We start from the raw sequence: 22,289 nt of genomic DNA on the forward strand, positions 1-22,289 counted from the left end.
TTGCAAACTTTCAGAAATGTAGTTAGTTACTTGATTGTTGAAGGACATTGATAATATATTCCCTACCTATTTTTCTACAAATTGTTGACAATCACAAGTCCAAATAGTTACTGATCCAACTGAGCAAGTGCCCTGACCTGAATGCCCTCAATAGGGCGTTGAGATATAAAATCACTTCTGTAAAGTTGATACTTTTTTTTTCAACCTAAAATAATGACACTTTTGTTTCCAGCTTACCTCTTGTTTCAGCCTCTCAAGATTTGAAAACTACCAGTCGGTAGTAAATATAGTAAAGAGTCTGCAGTCAACCCACACTCTTCTATATAATTAATAGGATTGCTCAGACAGCTTATCTGCTTAAATTCTGAAAATCTCTTTATCCTTTATCTGCAGAAACACTAATCGCTTGAAAAGGAAAAGGCTGAAGAAACTTGTTTTAAAGCTGGGTTTAAACAATTTTTTTTTTTCCTGCGGCAAATTCTATTGCTCTAGTTCCCTGGGTTCCTTGCATCTCTTCTCCATGCTATTACCCTTTTAGGTATTTTAAATGGCATGTTGCATTCACTTGAACAGATGTGAGTCGCTTGCATTTTCTGGTGAGATAAGCATTCCTTTTTTTTTTTTTTTTTTTTTTTTTTTTTTTTTTTTTTTTATGAGGTACATGGGCCTCTCACTGTTGTGGCCTCTCCCGTTGCGGAGCACAGGCTCCAGACGCGCAGGCTCAGCGGCCATGGCTCACGGGCCCAGACGCTCCGCGGCACGTGGGATCTTCCCGGACCGGGGCACGAACCCGTGTCCCCTGCATCGGCAGGCGGACTCCCAACCACTGCGCCACCAGGGAAGCCCGAGATAAGCATTTCTTAAGGCCTCTTCTATTCAGTCATTGGCTGGATTTCATCAGGTCCCGGGAACAGGGATTTAACTGGTCTGGGAACTGGGAAGCCTTGGCTCTGAGTTTCACTCTGTGATTTGTTAAGAGTCCTTTGGTTACCAGCCACAGGTATGATTGGCAACTTGAAGCAAAGGAAATTTCTTGGAAGGATAGCAGAGGTGCACAGAATCAGGTGACTGAAAATCAGGCTTGAACTTGGGCAGGTGCCATAGCTTTTCCAGAGGCTGGGAAGCAGGAACGCCAGCAACAGTCTTGCAGTGGGGACAGAATGGTAAGAACGCCACTGCGAGGATGAAATGAACATCAAATTCCAGGGAGGTTGGCTTAGACTAGATGTCAACCCCACTCTTGATAGATATGTGTTGGGACCCCCAGTTATAGTCCACTGGGCTCCACCCAGTAATTCCTTAAGAGGAAATTTAGGAGGCAGTTTGAGGAAAGAAATTTCGTGCTGGGCAGATAACTTTGTCCACTACTGTGCTACCACCTGGCATCTTTAAAGTTGTTTCCAGCTTTAAAAATGGACACCCTCCCATGAAAGCCTTTGGGGTTACCATGTGTCAGTGATGCTTGTTTCTATGAATGCCTATAAAACCAGTGAACATTAATAAGACAAACTGGAAGAAGATGTTTATGAACACTAGTGGGTTATGTAGCTGTATTAGTTACCTACTGCCGCATGGCCATATCACTACAAACTTAGCATCTTCAAACAACTCAAATTTATTATGTCACAGTTTCTGTGGGTCAGGAGTCTGGGAGTGGCTTAGTTGGGTTTTCTGCTTAGAATCTCATAAGGCTGCAGTCAAGGTGTCATGGCTGCGGTCTCATCTGAGGTCCAAGTGGGGAAAGATCTGCTTGCAAGCTCACTCAGACCGTTGGCACCATATTCAGTGTTTCAGTTTCTTGCTGGCTGTTGGTGGCAGGCCACCCTCAGCTGCAACAGCTGCTCACAGGTCCTTTGTTGGGCTCCCCAAACATGGCCACTCTGACTCCTCCAAGCGGGAAAAGCAGGCTCTTAATCATGTACACACACACTCACACACACCCCATCACCTTCACTGTGTCCTGTTGGTTAGAAGGGAAGTCACAGGTCCCACCCACACTCAAGGGAAGGGAATCCACAAGGGCGTGAACACCAGGAGGTGGGGGTTATGGGGCACCTTTACGAATCTGCCAGTGGCAGAGCTGGGTGGGACAACCCCAGAGCTGTCTCAAAACCTGACACATCTCCTTTCTTTCTGTGCATCTGATTTTCCCAAACCTCCATCCTAGGGAGGTACTTCTCCATGTGTAGACCTGAGAAGGGGGGCAGAACAAAACCTGCCCTGCAGTCTCTCTAGCTCGGCTATCGGGGAGCAGATGTCAGGAGATTCACCTCCTTGGAGCTACAGTGACTGCCTGTCTGGGTTGGTGTTTCTCTCAGTTCTCTGTGCAATTATGTAGTAGCCTCCGCTGAACTGTATCTTTAGTCTATATCTACTACTGGCAACTTACCTTCTCTGTATTGAATGGACTTGCTTTCTTTATTTGTGTGTACATACTGTCTTCCTCAATGATACTGTAAGCAAAGGCAGGAGCCATTTCTTAAATCAGGAACCATCCACATGCCCTCCAAGTAGGTTTATAAAAGACAAGGCAGGGCTTCCCTGGTGGCGCAGTGGTTGAGAGTCTGCCTGCCAATGCAGGGGACATGGGTTCAAGCCCTGGTCTGGGAAGATCCCACGTGCCACGGAGCAGCTGGGCCCGTGAGCTACAAATACTGAGCTCTGCGCGTATGGAGCCTGTGCTCTGCAGCAAGAGAGGCCGCGACAGTGAGAGGCCCGCGCACCGCGATGAAGAGTGGCCCCCGCTTGCCACAACTAGAGAAAGCCCTCGCACAGAAACGAAGACCCAACACAGCCAAAAATAAATAAATGAATAAATAAATTAAAAAAAAAAAAAAGACAAGGCAGAGGAACTTTGGGGGAAATAGTTCATATTGGCTCTCTAGTGGTGTGGAGGAAGAGGGATCTCTAGGTCAGCGTGCAAATCTGCCTCTTAGCAGTATTTGGTTGTGCAAACAAAACATGTATAATTGAAAGCTTTGAGCTTGTAAATGCTCAGACTACCCTGAAACAATGTGCTTGGTTCCTGCTAGAGCTGCTGGGCATGCATCTGGAGGCAGATGGGTAATGAACAGATAAAGAGATAAAGACATGGGTTAAGTCCTTGCATACACTGGCAGTGTGACCCTGGACTTGCTGCTTGAATTTCTGGGAGCCTCAGTGACCTCATCGCCCTAGCTTGTAGAGATAATGCCTTTAAAATGTGTAACACAGTGCCTGGCACATAGGAAACAAGCAGGAAGTAGATATTACAATGATCCTTTAAGACCCTGACAAGGGAAGGCGTGTATTAATTCTTAAGGTACAATTTGTTGCATAACCAGGGGATCAGGGAGATGCACACTTAACACATTATAGCTCCTTCCTTCTCTTGGAGCTCATGGAGGGTTTGATGTGGTAGTTCCTTGAGTGTGGACGAAATTGGAATCCTTACTGCTACTTGCCCACCCCTGGAGCTGGGCCATTTGGAAAGTGTGGAAAGAGGACTGTAGCTGCAGCCCCTCTTCTGTCGACAGTGGGACGGAAGAGGGTGGATGCTGGCCATGCCATGCCATGCCAGGGCAGGAGCATCCCAACTCACACCTCTCATTTCCAACCTCCCAGGGCGTGCTGGAAAGCCCAGGGGACTAAGCTGGCTGTCCTTGGCCAAGCAACAGCTTCTCTGAAGCCATTTTCACTCTGTAAAAGTGGAGCCATGTGGAAGATCAAAAGAGGGGAAGAATGTAGGCAATAAACTTGGCATATCTAAGGAAACCCAGGATGTATTCTCCGTACTAAGAATTTGCCTCAGAGGTTCGAGAAATTTTCCTTTTCTTCCAAAAGGCCAAATGAAAAGTTAAATACACTTTAGAAAAGTTTTAATTTGAACAACTTATGATTAAAAATACATTTTATAAATAATTTTTCCATAGACTTGATTAAGGATTGTTGCGAACTTTACAAAAAGACATACTGCAACAACAGCTGAAAGAAATTACAAAAAATATAGCTACAGCCCTATTTAAAAATACAACATTGTACATCACAGCGTTTTCTTTGTGCAAAGTTGTAGAGCGCTGCGTTAGGCCTGTCACAGGTTCACTCAAAGGGAAGTAAACTTTAACACAGTTCCTAGGCATAATAGTATAGGCACAGCTGGAACAACGAACTCTTTCCCCCAGAAGTTAATATACCTCAGTTCTTTTATTTTGTAGGACTGATGGCTGAACTTAGCTTAATACAAATATATATTTTATGTGTGTATGGATATATATAAGTATGAAAACAAGTGTCTGTTTTGAAATTAAGTAAATTCCCAACGTATTTACAGCATTTTCAGAGAACGTGTTCTCCATATCAGTCTGAGGATATCATCTCTGTTAAACAACTCTAGAAGATTAAACGAGGCCGAATCTGTCAATTAATGGACATCCTCCGTTGAGACTTCCAGTTTTCGCTGTGGGACAAAGAGAGTTCCTATGGAGGTGTTATTAGCACCGTCGAAATCCACGCAGGAGGAGCCTTTTGGCTTCGTTGGTCCACCTGGGGTACGGAAGAAGCTTTCAGCCACTAACTGGGACCCTTTGGGTGTCACAGGAACAGGCTGATTGGAAAGAGAAGAATGGAGAAAAGTCAAACCCATGCAGACAGGTACACCTGGCAACCTTAGAAAACTGGACTGGAGGGACACGTCACATGATGGGAACCTCGCATGCCCTGAAATCTGCCGGCTGAGCCTGCATGAGTTTCATGTTCTCAATTATTTTTGCTAAGGTGAGACAAAAATCTCATGATAACCCCATAAAATGGACTCCTTGGGCACTCTTCCTGGGTTTGGAAGGAAGGCAGGCCTTTAATCTCATCACTCTCCCAAAGGAGAAAAGCAAATGTGAGTCTCCCGTGATGTTGATATTGGGGACTTAATAACCTAAGGAAAAAAATAAATGGAAATACTCTTACCTGTTGTGCCCCTGTCACTGCAACTGATTGTCCATTTGTTTGGTTCTGGCCCAGGACTGATACGTCGTACTTCGTGGCCCTTCCTTGCTGAGTGCCTGCATTTTCTGGTGTGATACTAACAGCCTCTATTCTTGGAGACACAGGAACGGTTCCGGGCCCGGGGCTGGCGGACACCTGCATACCAGGGGAGATGAGGCCCAAGTGCTGCAGAGTGAAGTTTACAACGGCTGAGCTCGGGTTCTGGACGGGAATGGGGTGGCTCGAAGTGAGAGCCGAGCTGTTCCCGACAGGGACGGCTGCCACGGAAGTTGGTGAGACCATTAGCTTCAAAGGTGTTACATGAAAAGAGGGAAAATTAACAGCAGTGAGTTCAGATGATGTCACTGGAATAACACCTGGAAAGAAAAGGGGGGAGAATATCTTAAAAGCACAGGCATTTGTCCGAGAAGCATACAAGGCTTGAGTGAACTTGAGAATGACCCACATTTGAACAGTGTTTTACGTACACTCACCTGCAATCGGGGAGCTGTAGATCCTGTGGTTTGGGGAAAGTGTACCTGAGCTTTCTTTACTAGACAAAATGGACTCTGCCCCCAGGGTTGAGCACTGGGTGAGAGGGATTAGGTATCCTGATGGTAACAAGGTCTAGAAAACAAGGAGGAAGCGTTTATTTTACACACAAATATGGAAGAAAAATGGCCAAGCGCCTCTTCTGGGACTAGTATCCCTTGGTGGTTCTCTCATCAGACTAAAGCCTCCAGTGGTATGGGCCACGGGCAGGCCAGCTATAATGGCTCTTTGAAGACAATAGCCCTCCTTCCCATTCCAGTGCTTGTCCTGAATAATACAAACCATGTGTTTCTTAAATGCCATCTGTGGTCTTAGGAAGTGTCCTAAAGCTAGCACTGAACCTGCGTAAGGGCAGGATTTACCCAGCACATCCCCCCTGACCCCCACCACTGACACCCTAAGTCCTGCTACCAGACTTCTTGGTATGATGTGGTACTGTCAGAACAAGTTTAATGCAGCTGGACACCGTAAAGGCACTGCTGTGTTATTATCTGATTGTCCTTGAATTGTGTGGGATGGTATTTCCCAAGAATATTCTGAGGGGCTCTAGTCCTATGGGATGCAAGCAGGCACTCAGCGAATCATAGTCAAATATGTTTGGGAAATTCTGAATTAAACAAAGGAAAACGGTCTTTATGACAGAATTTCTAAGGGACTTTTATGATGGCATGCATTGTTCTCCAAGGGGGCATCATGTAACATTTCCTAGGTTATTCAGCAACTAAATTTTCAGTAGTATTGGTATTTAAGGAAAACTTTAAGAAATGTTGATTTACAGAAAGGGAACGTCAAACCATAGGCCAAAAATACAGCCTCCTGGCTGTTTTTTTTTTTTTTGCGGTACATGGGCCTCTCACTGTTGTGGCCTCTCCCGTTGCGGAGCACAGGCTCCGGACGTGCAGGGTCAGCGGCCACGGCTCACGGGCCCAGCCGCTCCGCGGCATGTGGGATCTTCCCAGACCAGGACACAAACCCGTGTCCCCTGCATCGGCAGGCGGACTCTCAACCACTGCGCCACCAGGGAAGCCTTTTTTTTTTTTTTTTTTTTTAACAATGGCAGAGTGAATAGGTGCAACAGAGACCATATGGCGCACAAAGCCAAAAACATTTACTATCTGGTCCTTTACAGAAAAAGTTTGCTGACTCCTGATTTAGAGCAAAGGAATTATACAACTATACATTTTTTCCCCTAGTACTTTAGGTTCAAATGATACCAAACAAACACCCTTATAATATACAAATGAAAGGGCAGAGCACTAGGGTTCAAAAAATTACAGATATAAAATAGAACTGATTAATTCATATTAGATGCCCAATTGTCATGCAGCAAAAGCTTGAGGGAATAAAGTTACATTCCAAACCGAAACGGCCAGAGTGTTGGGTTGTGTGTGTCTGCACCATGCCTGCTGATCATTGTACTTTTGCAAACAGAGATAGCCTACATGGGTGGCTGAGCCGCCTGAAAAGTCTGCTCAGTCTTACCAGGAGCAGGAATGGTAAAAGCGAAAAAGCAGGTCTTGTAAACCAGGGGCCCTCCTTTTATCTTCCTCTGGATCTTTCTTCTCGCCATTGTCAAAACAACAGTCTATACTTTGATCTAGCTGTTAATAGGTCTGGTCAGAATCCACAATGCTAAAGGGTACCACAGACTTTCAATTTTGTTTCTTAGATGCTTAGTTTTATTCAATATCTTTACTAGTAGGTTCCTTAAAGACTGCAGCAAAAAAGAATTTTCAAGGGGTAGATTTAGGTGTTTTACAAATAGCTGCTCTTTGCTATCATTAATCGTACTCTCTCATGGTATGAGTTTTTCTGGTTGCCGGTTTAACTCTTTTCAAATTTCCAGCAAGACCTAAAGTACTCTAATAATAATTATCCTTCCATTTGCTACAAACTATATTCATTGCAAAATTTTTTCACCTATAATGCCAATTGCTTTTTTTTTTTTTTTTTTTTTTTTTTTTGCGGTACGCGGGCCTCTCACCAATGTGGCCTCTCCCGCCGTGGAGCACAGGCTCCAGACGCGCAGGCTCAGCGGCCATGGCTCACGGGCCCAGCCGCTTCACGGCATGTGGGATCTTCCCGGACCGAGGCACGAACCCGTGTCCCCTGCATCGGCAGGTGGACTCTCAACCACTGCGCCACCAGGGAAGCCCCCAATTGCTTTTTTTTTAAAAAAAATTAGAACTATTAAAGTAGCAGGATGAAAGAATTTGACATATTTCAACTTGCACATCTTCTCATTGAGCCTACATTACCACTCTTACCCCTCTTCCTATGACACTATCCTGTTTTATTTTCACCATACTTCTTATCATTCACTACCTGAAATGTTTGTTTGTATACTGTCTTCTCTCCACCCCTAGAAGTGTAGATTCTCAGTAAATGTTTGTTGAATGAATTAACACACGAATCTCTCACTTTCTTTGTTCTGCTCAGTCCGTGCTAAAAAGAAATGGTCAAAATGAAGTCAGAGATGAAAAAAGAAGCAGGGGACGTGAAAAATCTATCCAGTGAAAACCCTAATCCTGAATAACTGTGTGAGCAACAGGAGACCATTATTAAATCATACCCATTGGCTCAAAGAGATTATGGACCTCCCAGAAAATCGAATCAAGCCGAAGCCTTGTGATTTTCCCCCTAGCATGGACATTAGATGCAAAATGATACTATGCTAAGATAATGGATGTTTTGAATGGTTACCATGAGGCCATCCTCAGGGAAGATTTGACAAACTCTAAAGCCTCCTTAATAACAACAGTTACAGATAATACCCTTCAGCTTCTACGGTGCCTTAAAAGGACCACAAACCCCTTTATGTAAAACATCATGTAATAAATGCACTTAACCTCACAAAAACTGTAATATGGCCCTGGGGCAAGTGCTCAAAAGCAACCACCCCCAAAGGCAGGTGCTGGGTTTGGTTTGATCCAGAGCACAGGTTTGATCCAAAGCACACATTCTCTTTACACCCAATAGACGATCAGGAAAAACTGGCAGAACAAATTCTTTATAGATGTGGAAAAACAAGATGAAGGGAAGTAAGATAACTTGAATTAACAGCAGGGACAAAATGAGAGATTAACTTCTGCTTCCACGTTTAGTGGTGTTTGTTTATTTGGTGATGCTGTCTTTCATATATAATTGTCCTAAGGGAGGAAAATGAGCTAATGTATGTAAAAGTGCCTAATACTTCTGCTGTATGGTATGTGGGTAGGCATCCAATAGATGTTCATTCCTTCTTGAATAAAACTCCATCTAGGAAAAAAATTGTCTAGAACATCAAAATCTCTAGAAACCAATGCATCAAATATACCTAAAATTAGCCAAGCTAAGTTTGATTTTTCTATTTGCACAAAATGGAAATTTTGGTTTAAATTTTAGGTAGAAAGTAAAAACAGGGGGAACAATTTCTCTTCTAGGCAACAGATGCCAGTTACATGACATCAAACAAACATCAAGTAATGACTCAGAAAGCAGGAGTTAAAGGGACCCTATGTGGCCATCCATTCATTTGGGGTCACGGCTGCTTGTAAATTATTTAAGACTCTCATGGCAGGTGTTTGCATTCCAGGATGTGACGGGAGAAATGGACTTAAGGACAACCACCCGCAGTGCTTTAAAAAGAGAGCAAATAATCCCTTCCTCCAAAGGTTAAAAATGTCCCTGCCATCATCCCAGTAAGGGGATTAGCTGTCTGAGGCCTTGTTTGGATTATGGGATGCTAAGGAACAGTTCCCTGCTTTCTGAGAGACTGCTCTTTGCTCTGGTAAATTTCACAAGCCACCAGATTCTCTCCTAGTCAACTGGGGAGCTCCTAAAGCTTTGCACAGTTCAAGGCTGTACTTACTGTGGAGACATTTTCAAGTCCTTTTAGGTCTTCTTTAAATTTCTTTTTGGAACCATTGTCCTCGAGCGTGCTTGCCCTCTTTGAGCCTCTTTCTCCAGCAGGCTCCCTGTCTCGGTTCTTTGTACCTTGTCGATCTAGCCCTGGCAGCAAGCTTCCAGGCCTGGTGGAGGCACTGGACTTTGATGCATCATTGGCTGCATTCTCTGTGGTGGTATCCGTGGAACCTTTTGATCTCGTAGCGTTAGAAGAGGGGGTGGGGCAGACCGTGGGGCTCAGGCCTTGGGGCGGCGTCATCGTTTGGGCCTGGGCAGGCTGCAGGTAGATGGCATATGATGGGCCCGAAGGGGCCTGAGGTAGGATCACGGGCACTGCCGATGGCAATGGGCTGGGGATGAGGGGGACCACCCCCAGGGGCTGGATGAGGGATGGTGCTGTCATCTCTAGCTCAGCATTTGCTGGAGTGTCCAGAAGGGCCACTGGTTTGCAGTGCCCAGATCTTGCCAGTTGTACTTTCACTTTCTTTCTGGGTTCACTAAAAGACAAGATTTAAAACATGATACAATGGAAACATGTTCTCTAAAATGTTCTACCACTTCAGATTGCCCCAGATTGAAGCTATGCTTTTATGAAACTAGCAGATAGCTTCTGTAATGATTCCGTATAGAAAAGATTCTCTCACCAGTTGCCAAGGCTAGTGCCTATTCTTAACGTAAAATAAGTAATCCTATCGATGCAAGTAAAGTAATGCATCCTGTTACTAAAGAGCGTTGCCTACCTTGATTGCTCTTCTAACTGCATTTTGCAAATGGCTGCGAGCTGAGCCATTTTACTTGGGAAAGGCACAGAATTCTGAGAACTCTCAGCTGGTAAAATAAAAAGAAGGTGGGGGAGAGGACTGGTCAAAGCAAAAGAATACGTGTTCACACAGATGAAACATCACTGAGGTCAAAGGAACATGCACCGCCCCCCCAAATCACCCAGCAATTAAACAATAAACCCCACAAATCACTTTTTATCCTTTAATTCATATATAGTTAGTCTTCAAGTGGGTTTGGGACTATGGAAGTTGAAACAATTCTCTAGCAAGTCCCGCGGGATCGAGTAAGCTAAAAAGTCGGATAAAAAGGAATTCTTCCGAACAGAGCCCTGACGTGATTGTAAACATACCTTTGTTGGTTTTGATGGGGCTGGTGGGAGCAGAATTTATCTTTCTCCGATCACTTTCTATGCTCTTTACCAGTTTGATGAGAGATGGGTGTCGAGTGAAGTTTGGTTTCCCACGTGCGGAAAAGAGGTTTTTGGCACAGTTCTCTTTAGAAGACCGCCTCCCTTCCAAATCAGAGGGAGCAAAAGGAAGCACTGGGCCAAGACCTGAAACAGGAAAGGGCAGTGTGTTAATACACGGTTGGTTCGGCCTCCTTCTGGGGTATGAGGTCAGAGTGTGATTCTAAAATGATTTTAGGAATTAAACTGGCCACAGTTAATAGAGCACCTACTATGTGCCAGATACCGTTTTAAGGGCTTCACCTACAAAACCTTGTTTATCTTATTAAATAAATTCTGAGATATTTCACACTTTAACATCTCTGAAAGCCGTTGTATCTTATAACCAGTGGTGTGCTATAGTGTGACTGTTACTGATTTTTTCTTTCTTATTGATATATAAAACATTGTGCATCTCAGAATCAGTGGAGACTTAATCTGATGAAATATGGTGACCCTCACTACTATGGAGTGAATGTTTGTGTCCCTCCGCACTCCCCCACCCACCAAATTCATATGCTGAAACCTAATGCCCAATATGATGGTATTGGGAGGTGGGGTCTTTGCGAGATGCTCATGAGGGCGGACCCTTCTTGCATAGGATTAGTGCTTTTATAAAAGAGACCCCACAGAGCTCCCTAGTCCCTTCCACCACGTGAGGTTACAATGAAAAGACGGCTGTCTAGAAAGCAGGTCCTCACCAAACACTGAATCTGCTGGTGCCTTGATTTTGGACTTCCTAGCCTCTAGAACTGTGAGAAGTAAATGTGTTGTTTATAAGCCACCCAGTTGATGGTACTCTGCTATGGCAGCCTGAACAGGCTAAGACACTCTACAACTTGGGTAGGTACTTCTCAGGAAATGCATCCCCATTTCAGAGACATTTCATACATTAACTGACTCACGGTCTCTTAGCTTGTAGAATGTGGGCCTGGGATATGAACCTGATCAGTCTAGGCCAGAGCCTACACTCTGAATTCCTGTACCAAAGGACCTCTATCTGTAGTTATATCCAAAATCACAATAACCTCTTCCCACTTGTGGGTGAGGAAACAGTCTTGGAGAAGTAACCTGCCCAAGGCCACAAGGCTGATAAGTATCAGAGCTGGGACTGGAACCTAAGCCTCCCTCTGCTTCCACAGCCCATGTTCTTCCCACTTTCCAGCACTTCGGTGTGGGGATCTTGGTGGAACACAAAATGTCAGAATCCCAGAGTTGAGAAGGAGACTAGAATATCGATACTGGAATGAATTCACTTCATATTCTCCATGTGCACAGACTCTGTTACGGTCACTGAGCAGCATAATAATGACAGCAGTAGTATCTTATGCTTCGTGATGCTTTCAACTTTCTCAAATCCTTTCACATACAGATTCTGCCTCCTGCACAGGATGTGCAGTTGTTATGGACCTTGGCTGCTGACGGAGCCAAGAGCTAAATTTTCCATATCGGTTCATCTTTAATTGTCATTTCAATCACTTATATATGTTCTTTACATGTGGGAGTGTGGGTAGGAATGGAAAGGGAGAATATCTCCAAATGTGCGTTAATTCAAAATAACGGAGCAATGAATGAAAGAAAACAAATACATACCACTGGGATTTGGACTGATTTCTGGGCCTGTCCATTTAAAAGCTGGTTTTCGGCCTCTTTCCTCTGTAACGTGAACTTTCTTGATAAGATCCAGGCTACTCAGAACATTAGCTATATCATACAACCTCCTAATTTTTGCTGGGGGGAAAAAAAAGTGTATACATCCCTTAATGGAATAATGAAAGATCAAAGGATTTTGCTTCATAAGGACTTCATGTACATTCAAAGAGCTATCCTAACCATCAGTGTCAGAGAAAAATGTGACTCTTAAGTTATGCTAGGGACACTGCTTTAATTAAAACAACAAAAAACAGTTTTAAATATTGAAAAGACACAGTTACTGATGATACTGAATTTTGAAATGACAAAAGTACATGTTGGAAAAGGAAAAGTGACTCAACGATATCACCTTATTGGGAATCATGTTACAGATTTTCTAATAAAAATGTACCATTGCTGGGCATCTCCTAGTGAGGATTCAGGATTATGAACAAATAGAAATACAGTATCGATGATAAATGTATTGCTTTCCTGCTTGTGATAGTTTATAAAAAGATTTATTTAATAACATAAGCATGGAATATTCTATAGCCCATCAAAATTTATAAATTTTCGTACTGTCCATATGTAATATGAAAAGCAGAGATTTGTTAATTCTATAAATCTTACATATCTTGAAAAGTTTTGCTACAAAAAGTCTGCCTTTACTTCAGCTTGACAGTACAAAGTTACAAATTGAGCCCCTTCTTCATAGCCATGCCAGAAGGTTCTGAATTCCCTGGGGATTCAGGAAATTACACATCTGTAGTTCCTGGAATAGTTTCCAGGGCTGTGACTAACAATGAAATGGAGAGCTGAAAACTGTCTGGTGGCTCAGAGAAAGCGGGCAGCCCATTGGTAGTATCAGGATGTGTTTTTTGAGATGACAGATCTCCCAAGCCCATTGCCAGCATTATTGCCTTAATCTCTATTCATTTTGTCTTTATAGAGACACTGGAGATGTCTGAATATACTTTCATATACTCTTAATATACTTCACCAGTACAGCTGCCCAGGGATGGGAAGGGATCTGTGTAGTAGCTCGCAGGCATTCTCCCAGCCTCTGCTGTGGCTCGGGGCAGCTCTTCCTCACCAGTCAGCCAGGTCCCCTGAATGACCCATGTCCAGGCCAGCCTCATGCCCTACTTGGAGGTCGCTAATGCCCTCAGGTGTCTGCTGAGCACTCCCACACTCTCTACTCTTTTTGAGGGGGTTCCTGCAAAGTCTGTTCTAGAGGCAAGGGTAGAGCTGTGTTAGGGACCTAATCTACGGTCTCTTTGCAACTTAGAGCAGATATTCTGGCTAAAACCACTTTCAAAATGGCGAACCATCTGTGCTGCAGGTCACTTCTGGGGACAGTGTTAGAAGTTACTTTCACCCTCAAGTATGAGAGTCAGTGGAAAGAGCAGAGACCTGGGTTCCAGTCCCACTTTACAATTTACTGCTCATTTAGATTTCAGACAGTACAGATTCTACATGTGTAAAATGGAGACAGTGTTACAGTAGTAACAAAGGAGGTAACATTTAAGGAACTGTATAAGCCAAAGTGTCAGATAAGAGTAATTATATACGTATATTTGAATCCCACAAGTCAGCTAAAGCAGTATCATCATGGCTTCTGGGGAGAACTGAAGATACAAAAGCCTAACTAGATATGATCTGTTTATATAACAAATGTATTTGGAAATCAGTTAATAACCGAGATTTTATTATTTAAGAGTAGGTCCAAAAGTCCATGGCAGTCATGCCACTTACTTTTAAACTTGCTTTTATCCAAATCTTCCACATGGTCCTCCCCAATTAAAATCTTGGCAGCAACTTCCAGGCTTACTATCTGAGGCGTTGACACCAAAAATAGCATCACAAATTTCTGGCTCATCACTCTTAAAGACTTGTCTTTGCGGCTGTTTACAGAGGCTTTGGAGAAGGAAGAGGATTAGAGAATTAAAATTCATGAAGGGACAAGTGCTTTCTAAATTACCCAGGCTAAAAATACCACAACCTGATCCCACGGTTGATGTGCAGCATTTTCACATTAAAAGCAGCAGAAGCTTTGAGCGTGGTTCCCTAAGGCACCTCTTCTTTAGACCTCCCAGAGGTACGCTGCCGCCTGAGCTTTTCAACAGCAGCTCTCACCTGCCCGAAATTCCACTCCAGGAAGTTCGACAAAACACATGTCTGGGTGTCCGTTTTGGCCAGTGTTTGATTTGATGACCGGATCCTCTATACGGTAACTCTTACTAAAGTCAAACTCTTGTTCATATTCTTTCTTTTTGATCATCATAATCTGCTCGGCGTACTTGTTCTCTTCCCCGACGCTCTTCAGAGTCCCAAGGGTTTGGTTGAGGTTGTGTCGGCCGTGCCAAGTGTATCTGTTTTTGGCAAGCCGGCTCACCATGTGCAGACTCTCTAGAACGTTGACGATATCGTAAATGCGTCGGCGCTCAACATCTGCAAAGAACGAGCAATTGTACCTCACTAGGATCAGATTTTGTAATGTGGATAGAATTGAATACCTTTTCCTTCCAGGGATTACTAGACAGTAGGCTCTGGATTATATAACTTTATTTATGCTCAACAAAGAGTGTGAACATGAGAAAGGCATGTTCCTGCTCTCCAAGGGCACAAATAGTTAATATGAATTAGAAAGGTGACATTTATTGAGGGCTTCCACTGCGCCATACAGGTTTAGGACATTTTTACCCTAAACTTGTGAGGCAGGCATTATTATCCACACTTTAAGGATGAGGAGATAGAGGCTCAGGCTGGCTAAGCTGTTCACCTCAAGGCACAGAGCCAGTAAGTGGCAAAATCAAGTCTTCAGTGCTCTAAATCCCACACTCTACACTCCATTTCTTTTTTTTTTTTGGCAGTACGCGGGCCTCTCACTGTTGTGGCCTCTCCTGTTGCGGAGCACAGGCTCCGGACGCGCAGGCTCAGCGGCCATGGCTTACGGGCCCAGCCGCTCCGTGGCATGTGGGATCTTCCCGGACCGGGGCACGAACCCGTGTCCCCTGCATCGGCAGGCGGACTCTCAACCACTGCGCCACCAGGGAAGCCCTACACTCCATTTCTTATATTAGTTCCCAACACACACACACACGCACACACACACACACACACACACGCGCGCGCGCGCACGCGCGCACACACACACACACGGCTGTCATATGATAGGTACAAGGTGCTGAGATTCCTTGCTGTTCCTGGAACTTGCCAGATATGCCCCTGCCTGAGGCCTTTGTGCTGGGCTGCTCCTTCTGGCTGGAATCCTTCTCCCAGATGTCCTCATAGCTCCCCACCTCGATTCTTTTGAGTCCGTGCTCGGATGTCACCCTCTTAACAAGGCCTGACCTGACCACTTCATTTAAAATTAAATTTCAAATTGCAAAGCACACCCCTAGCACTCCCATCCCCCTCTACCTTGGTCTACATTTTCTTTTTTCCACAGCACATATTACCTTCTAACATATATCATAATTACTTACTTATTATGTCCTTTGCATATTATCTATTGCCCCCACTAGAAAGCAGGTTCCACAGGAGCAGGGATTTTGTCTTTCTGTTCGCCAATGTCATCCCAGCTGCTACAACATTGCCTGGCACATAATAGGTGATCAGTAGATACCTGCTGAATTAAAGGGTACATCCTCCATAGCTACAGTGAAGTGTATGTGGAGATGAATCTAAATAGCATATTCTTAAAATATGAAATAAAGTTGATATGTATAAACATGTATGAGAAGGACAAAACTTTCTTCCCAGGGTGATAGCTATATATTAAAATATCCTGTATATCTCTTCACAGATCCAGATTATAGTATTTTCATGACTCCAAAGGTATACCAAGTTTGCCACAGACTCCTTTTTAGCTGTAACTAGATTTGAGTCCATGAAGAGAGGAGCGAAAGGCGGCAGGGGAACACAGTAACTTTTGGCAAACACAAAACATTCAGAAGATGCACTGGTTCTCAGAGTAGCGCTGAATGGCAGGGAGGGCTAAAGCCCTGCTCCCATGCCCAGAGGCCGATCCTCATTGTAAACTGTGAAGAAACCATTCCACAGCCTGGCTCCACAGTGAGAAACAAGACCCAAATTCAGAGTTGTAGCTGTTTATGAAACAAGTCATAGAACAATGGTGCCTCCCTTTAAAGCATCAGAGCTTTCGAAATGCAGTCAGAGCAATCTCCATTGTGATTTTCTGCTTCTGTTTTAAGACTTAACTGAGACTGGAAACTGTATGCGGTTATCCTTAAATTAATAGGGCTTTACAGATGGATAACTTCTGCGTGGCCTTGTGTCATTACAAACACTGGCTAGATGAGTGTGGGTCTGAAGAAGTAAGTCTATGAATCCCTTTAATGATTAACCATTTCGGTGAGCTCTTTGCATACTTACTAAGTTCCTCGGCTACTTCATCAAGACAGATGTCGTTATTCACAGCAGGGTTGGGATAGTTGGGATATCGAGCTAAGAACTTATGACACAACAGTCCTAAACTTTTCTCTTTTCGACTGGGTTGGGATTTCTCATATTCGTCTCCAGATAAGTGTTCCTACAAAGAAAGATGTAAATAATGTCTTATTCATAAAGATTTATTGGGGGCATCTGTGCTCAATGACTAACACTTATACACATGGTTTGCTTCAATAGCTACAAAATTGGAAAGAAAAGGTGTGGAGCCAGGATAAATTGCTTGACAGATCTGAAAGGGAAGAAGTTCATAAGTAAGTCACAGGTTCAGAATTCCCAGGGCTGTATTTGATGGGGTCCAGACCCCTCCAGGGCTCTGAGGGGGGTGATGCTTTACACTGCTAGTGCTTCTGCAACAGCTTCACACTGCTCCCCCGACCCCCGCTCCCCCAATCCCCCAGTCTCCACCCAGGCCTCTGAAAACCTACATGTAAACAATCTCTGGCCTCAGGTAATCCATTTCCGTTGTCAAACAAACCCCTTTTCTGATCTCTGTAGCGGATCTCTGGGCTCACGGCACTGATTAGCATTTTTAGGTTGGCTGTTGGTGTCCACGGTTCTCCCTGGGAGATCTCCTTGGGCTTGGTGGGTGTGGTTAAAGGGCCAAAGTCAGGTTGGATCTCCGCCAACACTATATTTGCTGCGGTGGATTCTTTCAGAGGTGTTTTCACCAGTCCCCTTTTATGTGGCTCGAAAAAGAGATTTTCCTGGTTCAAAACAAGTAAATTATTAAATCCACTGTAAAAAAGGATTTATCAGATAGCTTTTGACTCTAGAAATTGTATAAATAGAATAGCGCTAAGGGAAAAATGCCTAGTGAGGTTGTCGAGTTGATTAAATTAGTGACTGTATTCCAATGATCACTTTGACACTTGTCCATTCTAATAGCTAAATTTCCCATTTTTAACTTTTCAACAAAGCATGGACTTAAACTTTTCATCTTATGTTCCAAGAATTTAAAAAGAAAACTTTAAGACATAATTTTTTTTTTTTTTTTTTTTTTTTTGCGGTACGCGGGCCTCTCACTGTTGTGGCCTCTCTCGTTGCGGAGCACAGGCTCCGGACGCGCAGGCTCAGCGGCCATGGCTCACGGGCCCAGCCGCTCCGCGGCATGTGGGATCTTCCCGGACCGGGGCACGAACCCGTGTCCCCTGCATCGGCAGGCGGACTCTCAACCACTGCGCCACCAGGGAAGCCCAAGACTTATAATTTTTAAAAATTTGATTTTGAAATAACTTTAGATTTAGAGAAGAGTTGCAAAGATTGAGCATTCCCATATACCTTTCACTTAGCTTCCCTTAATGGGACTGATAATTTTCAGTGATCCCAAACTCCTCGGAGTGACTTTGACTTATGACACTGTAATAAGTAAACGTCTCCGCGGCAGAGACCATGTGCCATTCATCTGTGTATCTAGCACAATGACTGCATGCTGTGGCTACTCAATAAAATACCACTGATGCAGAAAAGTCAGAGAGCCAAGGAAACAAGGGTGAGGGCTAGCATATGGTCAGACTTGTTGGCAAAATCCACTGGGGAGCAAAATCCAGAGCGCCTATGAGCAGCATTTCCGACCAGAGAAGTCTGCTCTTTGAATATTGAACCTTTTCACTTTACAGACGGAGAAAATGGAACCCAGAGAAGTAAAATTAGTTACCTAAGACCACAAAGCTGGTTCCTGGCAGAGGCTGGACTGCCACTGAGAAACAAGGGGGTACATTATTAATAGCTGTTCATACTTAAGACTGATGGAGACTATGTTTCTTCTACTTTTGGCCACTGGTGACTTCACACATTCCTATCACCTGTATCTATTTTATTTTTATTTTTAAAAAATTTGATTAGGATGTTTATTATGTTTTTATTAACAGCAACAAAAGATGTTTGTCTACAATTTACAATGTACAATGACCAGTCAATCCCCCTCTTGCATTGCTGTGCATTAACTGTTCTGTTTTAATGGAAACACTGAGAATACATCTATAAGAAAATGCTTAGGATGGCAATAAGCAAAAGAATAGAGACTCACTAATTCTTTTTTTTTGCAGTACGCGGGCCTCTCACTGTTGTGGCCTCTCCCGTTGCGGAGCACAGGCTCCGGACGTGCAGGCTCAGCGGCCATGGCTCACGGGCCCAGCCACTCCGCGGCATGGGGGATCTTCCTGGACCGGGGCACGAACCTGTGTCCCCTGCATCGGCAGGCGGACTCCCAACCACTGCGCCACCAGGGAAGCCCAACTCACTAATTCTTCAGTGACTTTAGGAACAAAGATTAATGGGACTATTTTATATGTCTGTGACTCTTTAGGATTTATCAGGTGCTTTTCCATTTGTGTTTTCATCCGATCCTGTAGTCCTATTCTACAGAAGAGGACACCCAGGCTGAGCGAGGTCACACAGGACTTGAATCTGAATCTCCTCCATCCAACTATGGTACCCTTACATGGAAGTCAGTGTGATGGACCCAAGGGGGGGACCCTTCCCTGATGGTGCACTTGAGAGGTGCTGATCCAAGAAGGGGATTTTTCTCAGGGCTGCTGTCCTTTGCCTCTGACCATCAGGAGCAATAGCAATTCTCTTATTTGACTATTATCTAAAACTTGTAGGAAATTTGCATATTTCATTTTTTTAACCTATCAGTATTTGGACATCAATCAAGATACCCCTCACTGACAGTGTCCCCTATAGTTGAAAGAGACTGGTGGTTTGGTAGAAAATGATCTTAACAGGAAATCCAATCTCAAATCATGTCAAATGCCCTTTCTGAATTCCTATTGTTCAAGAATCCTCAGAAATATCATAAAGCAACTAACAAATTTTATTATTCTTAAAAATACCTTTTCTCTCTACTTTATCTCTTTGAAATTTCTACCAAATCATAAAAAACTAGAAAGAGTAATCCTCGGTAATTTTCCCCCCTTCAAAAATTAAATCTCCCTTCCTTCTGGGTTTTTATAGGGGCTAACCAAAAAAGGATAACCAAAAAAGGATGCGGCATTAGTAAGATATTGGATATTGAAAAATCATGGAGCTAAATCAGGATGATGTTGCATTTAAAACTGCAAGGATGAGTATTGAAGCTAAAAAGGTACCTTTTCTTTCTCCATTCTGTAAATTTCTCATTTAGAGTTTCTTTAAAAATGAAAAATCTGGATTTCCTCCCAATATCCTGATGGTTCAAGTAGTCCAGGTAGTCCAATTAAAAATTTTAATATCCTTAAAGAAAAAAGGAAATAGAAAAAGTTAAAAATAAAAGCCGTAGATCTGTTGAAAATAACTTCATGGACGCCACAGGCTACTGAAACAAGGGCTAAAGAAAACTGACAAACTACATTTACATTTTATTCCCGACCACAGACAGCCCCACGGGGCAGAGAACTCCATCAAACGCCTGTAAATTCCTTCAGCTAACCGATCTGCTGTCATGAGACTTCAAGCAACCCACAGAATTTCCAGTGACAGCCCTCTCCCACCTTTAGAGAAGGCAAACCATTCTCCAGACCCCACCGAATGGACTGTAGCAAGCACAAGCACCCACCTGTTCACAGATCAGAGCTCGGGACTCAGAGCATGAGCCCAGGTTCCGGCTAAGCAGCCACAACCCTAAGTATCTGGAGAAAAGTCTGCGTCTAGATGTCTGATTTTCTCCCTTGACACACACGTGCATAGGCTCAGCAGTAAAGTCTTGGGAAACAGCTTGATAGGTAACTTACAAGTTCAGTCCTTAAGCTCCAAACGTATTCTGGGCATTTAAAGAGCGCCTTATGATTTAAGACTTTTTTTAAAAAAGACTTCCTTACAGATGCGGCTTCCTTAAAGCGCTATGTACTCGCTATTCAGGCGGCTAGTTCACGGCACAATGTTGGACCCTACCATGGAAGGCTGCATTTGCTCAGCAAGGAAACCAGGTACAGTCCCCCTGCCGCCACCGGCTCCCGCGCCCCGCGCACTTCCCCTAGCGCCAGGCCAACTGCCCCTCCCCCCACCGGTCCCATTCAGCGCGCCGCCCGCCAGGCAGTTCCTGGACAGCATCCTCGCGGTTTCTAGGGCAACGATTCCCGACCAATCAGAGTGCTGGTCGCGGGCCTGTGATTGGTTGGCGGCGCCAGGGGCGGGTCCGGACCTTCCGCCTTCGATTTAAAAATTTGGCGCGGAAAGCCGGACCGTGGTCGGCGCCGCCCCTTATCAGCGCGGGGCTTGAGCGCGGGCAAACCCGCGCCCGGAACCACAGCATCCCCGCCCCTCCCCCTCGCTCGCCCCCTCCCCTCTGCGCGGGAGCTCAGCTCCTCCCTCCACGGCCCCGGGAGGAGCGAGAGGCGGGAAACGGCCGCCGCTGCCTTCCCGAGCCCTCTCCCGGTGCCAGGCTGGCCGAGCGCCGCGTCCCTCTGCGCCCCGCTGACCTGTCAGTTCACCTCACGGTTGGAGCCGACGGGGGCTGAGCGGGGACTCCTCGGCACCCCTTCCCCGCTCAGGCTCGGGAGCCCGCGTGTCGGGCAGTCAGTCGGTCCTTACGCTGCGCAGAGGTGGGTGCCGGAGGGAAACGCCGGGACCGGGACTGGCGGGCCGGCGGGCGGGCAGAGGGAACGTGACCGTCCAGGAGCAGTCAAGCCCCCGATTTGAAATTAACCCGCTCCCGGCGCGAGCCGATCCCGCGGGCAGGGAGGGCCGCTCCCCTCCCCCACGCCCGCTCATCCCGGCCCCGGACCTCGCGCGCCAATCCGAGCCTCCAGACTGGAGCCGGCGGCGAATCAGGGTGCAGGCACCGCCCTCCGGTCCTGCCTCCACGACAGAGTTGGGGGAAAAGTTAAGCAACTTTTTTTTTTTTTGGCAAACACCCCCCCCCCAGCTCAAAGTTGGGGAATGAAGTTTAGTCCGCCCGGGGCACGCGGGTTGGACGTGGGCGCTCCGCAATCCCCAGCCTGGGTCCATCCCACCCGCTGCCCAGCCCCAGATCCGCTCACCTGCCCTGGGGATCCCAGCCAGGACCATTACCCCTTCCACCCATGGCATGCATTATTGTGTTGCCCACCATCTGCTCATGGCCTCTAGAAACTGGGGTGTGGAGGGAGAAGCTTGCCAACCGGTGATCAGATTTGATGGGCGCGGGGTCTCGGCCCAGACTTGAGAACGCAGGTGTGGGAGGAGGAGGAATAAGGTTGAAAACCCGCCAAGCCTGTTCCAGGCGTCCCCCGTCTTCCCTCTCCAGGTCTCCTCCCGGCTCCTCCCTTTCCCCCTCCCTGTCGTCTTCCCTCGCTTTTCCCTCTTTTTCCGGTTTCCGAGCCTCGGGCAGCTTCAGCATGGAATATTGTAGAGTTCTGGTTTAATAGGAGGTTTGGGAGACACTGTAGTGCAACGCCCTGTTTTGCAGACGGGGAAACCGAGGCCCGGGGCGGCAGCGCTGCCTTTGCCTGTGCCTGGATTGTTTGCGCCCGCGTTGTCTTGCTCCGCTGTTCTTTGCTTTAAAGCGTTTCCCTTTTCTGGGGACCTGTGCTGGAGTTGCGGGACCGCATTTATTGCCCAACAGCGCCTAGATCAGGGCGCCCATCTATCGACTGGTTTGAGC

At 45.4% G+C, this 22,289-nt stretch overlaps 1 protein-coding gene and 1 long non-coding RNA gene across 3 annotated transcripts in view; one reads left to right on the plus strand and one right to left on the minus strand.

Moving 5' to 3' along the window:
- Window positions 1-4,425, plus strand: part of LOC116758165 — a 34,601-nt gene extending 30,176 nt beyond the window's left edge. Inside the window, exon 3 of the long non-coding RNA XR_004351155.1 lies at window positions 4,310-4,425. This is a non-coding gene — a long non-coding RNA (uncharacterized LOC116758165). The remainder of the gene's footprint in view (window positions 1-4,309) is intronic.
- On the minus strand, window positions 3,843-21,408 carry E2F8 (E2F transcription factor 8). Of its 2 annotated transcripts, none has more exons than XM_032640896.1 (13): window positions 21,127-21,408; window positions 19,819-19,942; window positions 17,155-17,433; window positions 16,652-16,808; window positions 14,390-14,704; window positions 14,009-14,170; window positions 12,215-12,352; window positions 10,526-10,729; window positions 10,134-10,221; window positions 9,359-9,890; window positions 5,451-5,583; window positions 4,939-5,333; window positions 3,843-4,582 (listed from the first exon to the last, which is right to left on the minus strand). In XM_032640896.1, exons 2-13 carry the CDS (start codon window positions 19,831-19,833, stop codon window positions 4,400-4,402), a joined length of 2,601 nt encoding a protein of 866 aa, XP_032496787.1. In that variant the 5' UTR covers window positions 19,834-19,942; window positions 21,127-21,408; the 3' UTR covers window positions 3,843-4,399. The 2 variants fall into 2 exon arrangements, with proteins under 2 accessions (XP_032496787.1, XP_032496788.1); XM_032640897.1 differs by lacking the exon at window positions 21,127-21,408 and adding an exon at window positions 20,265-20,698 and having other exon boundaries at window positions 3,844-4,582.
- Window positions 21,409-22,289: the final 881 nt, after the last annotated feature.

This window comes from Phocoena sinus, chromosome 8 (assembly GCF_008692025.1).
Source record: "Phocoena sinus isolate mPhoSin1 chromosome 8, mPhoSin1.pri, whole genome shotgun sequence".
Lineage (NCBI taxonomy): Eukaryota > Metazoa > Chordata > Mammalia > Artiodactyla > Phocoenidae > Phocoena > Phocoena sinus.

What these genes read in the sequence shown, in the direction of transcription:
- E2F8 (XM_032640896.1), bottom strand. An exon ending in GGATAAAAGCAAGTTTAAAA is followed by an intron (nt 12,353 to 14,008) that starts GTAAGTGGCATG and finishes TTTTCCCCCCAG; the next exon opens with CAAAAATTAGGAGGTTGTAT. An exon ending in CAGTGACAGGGGCACAACAG is followed by an intron (nt 4,583 to 4,938) that starts GTAAGAGTATTT and finishes CTTTCCAATCAG; the next exon opens with CCTGTTCCTGTGACACCCAA.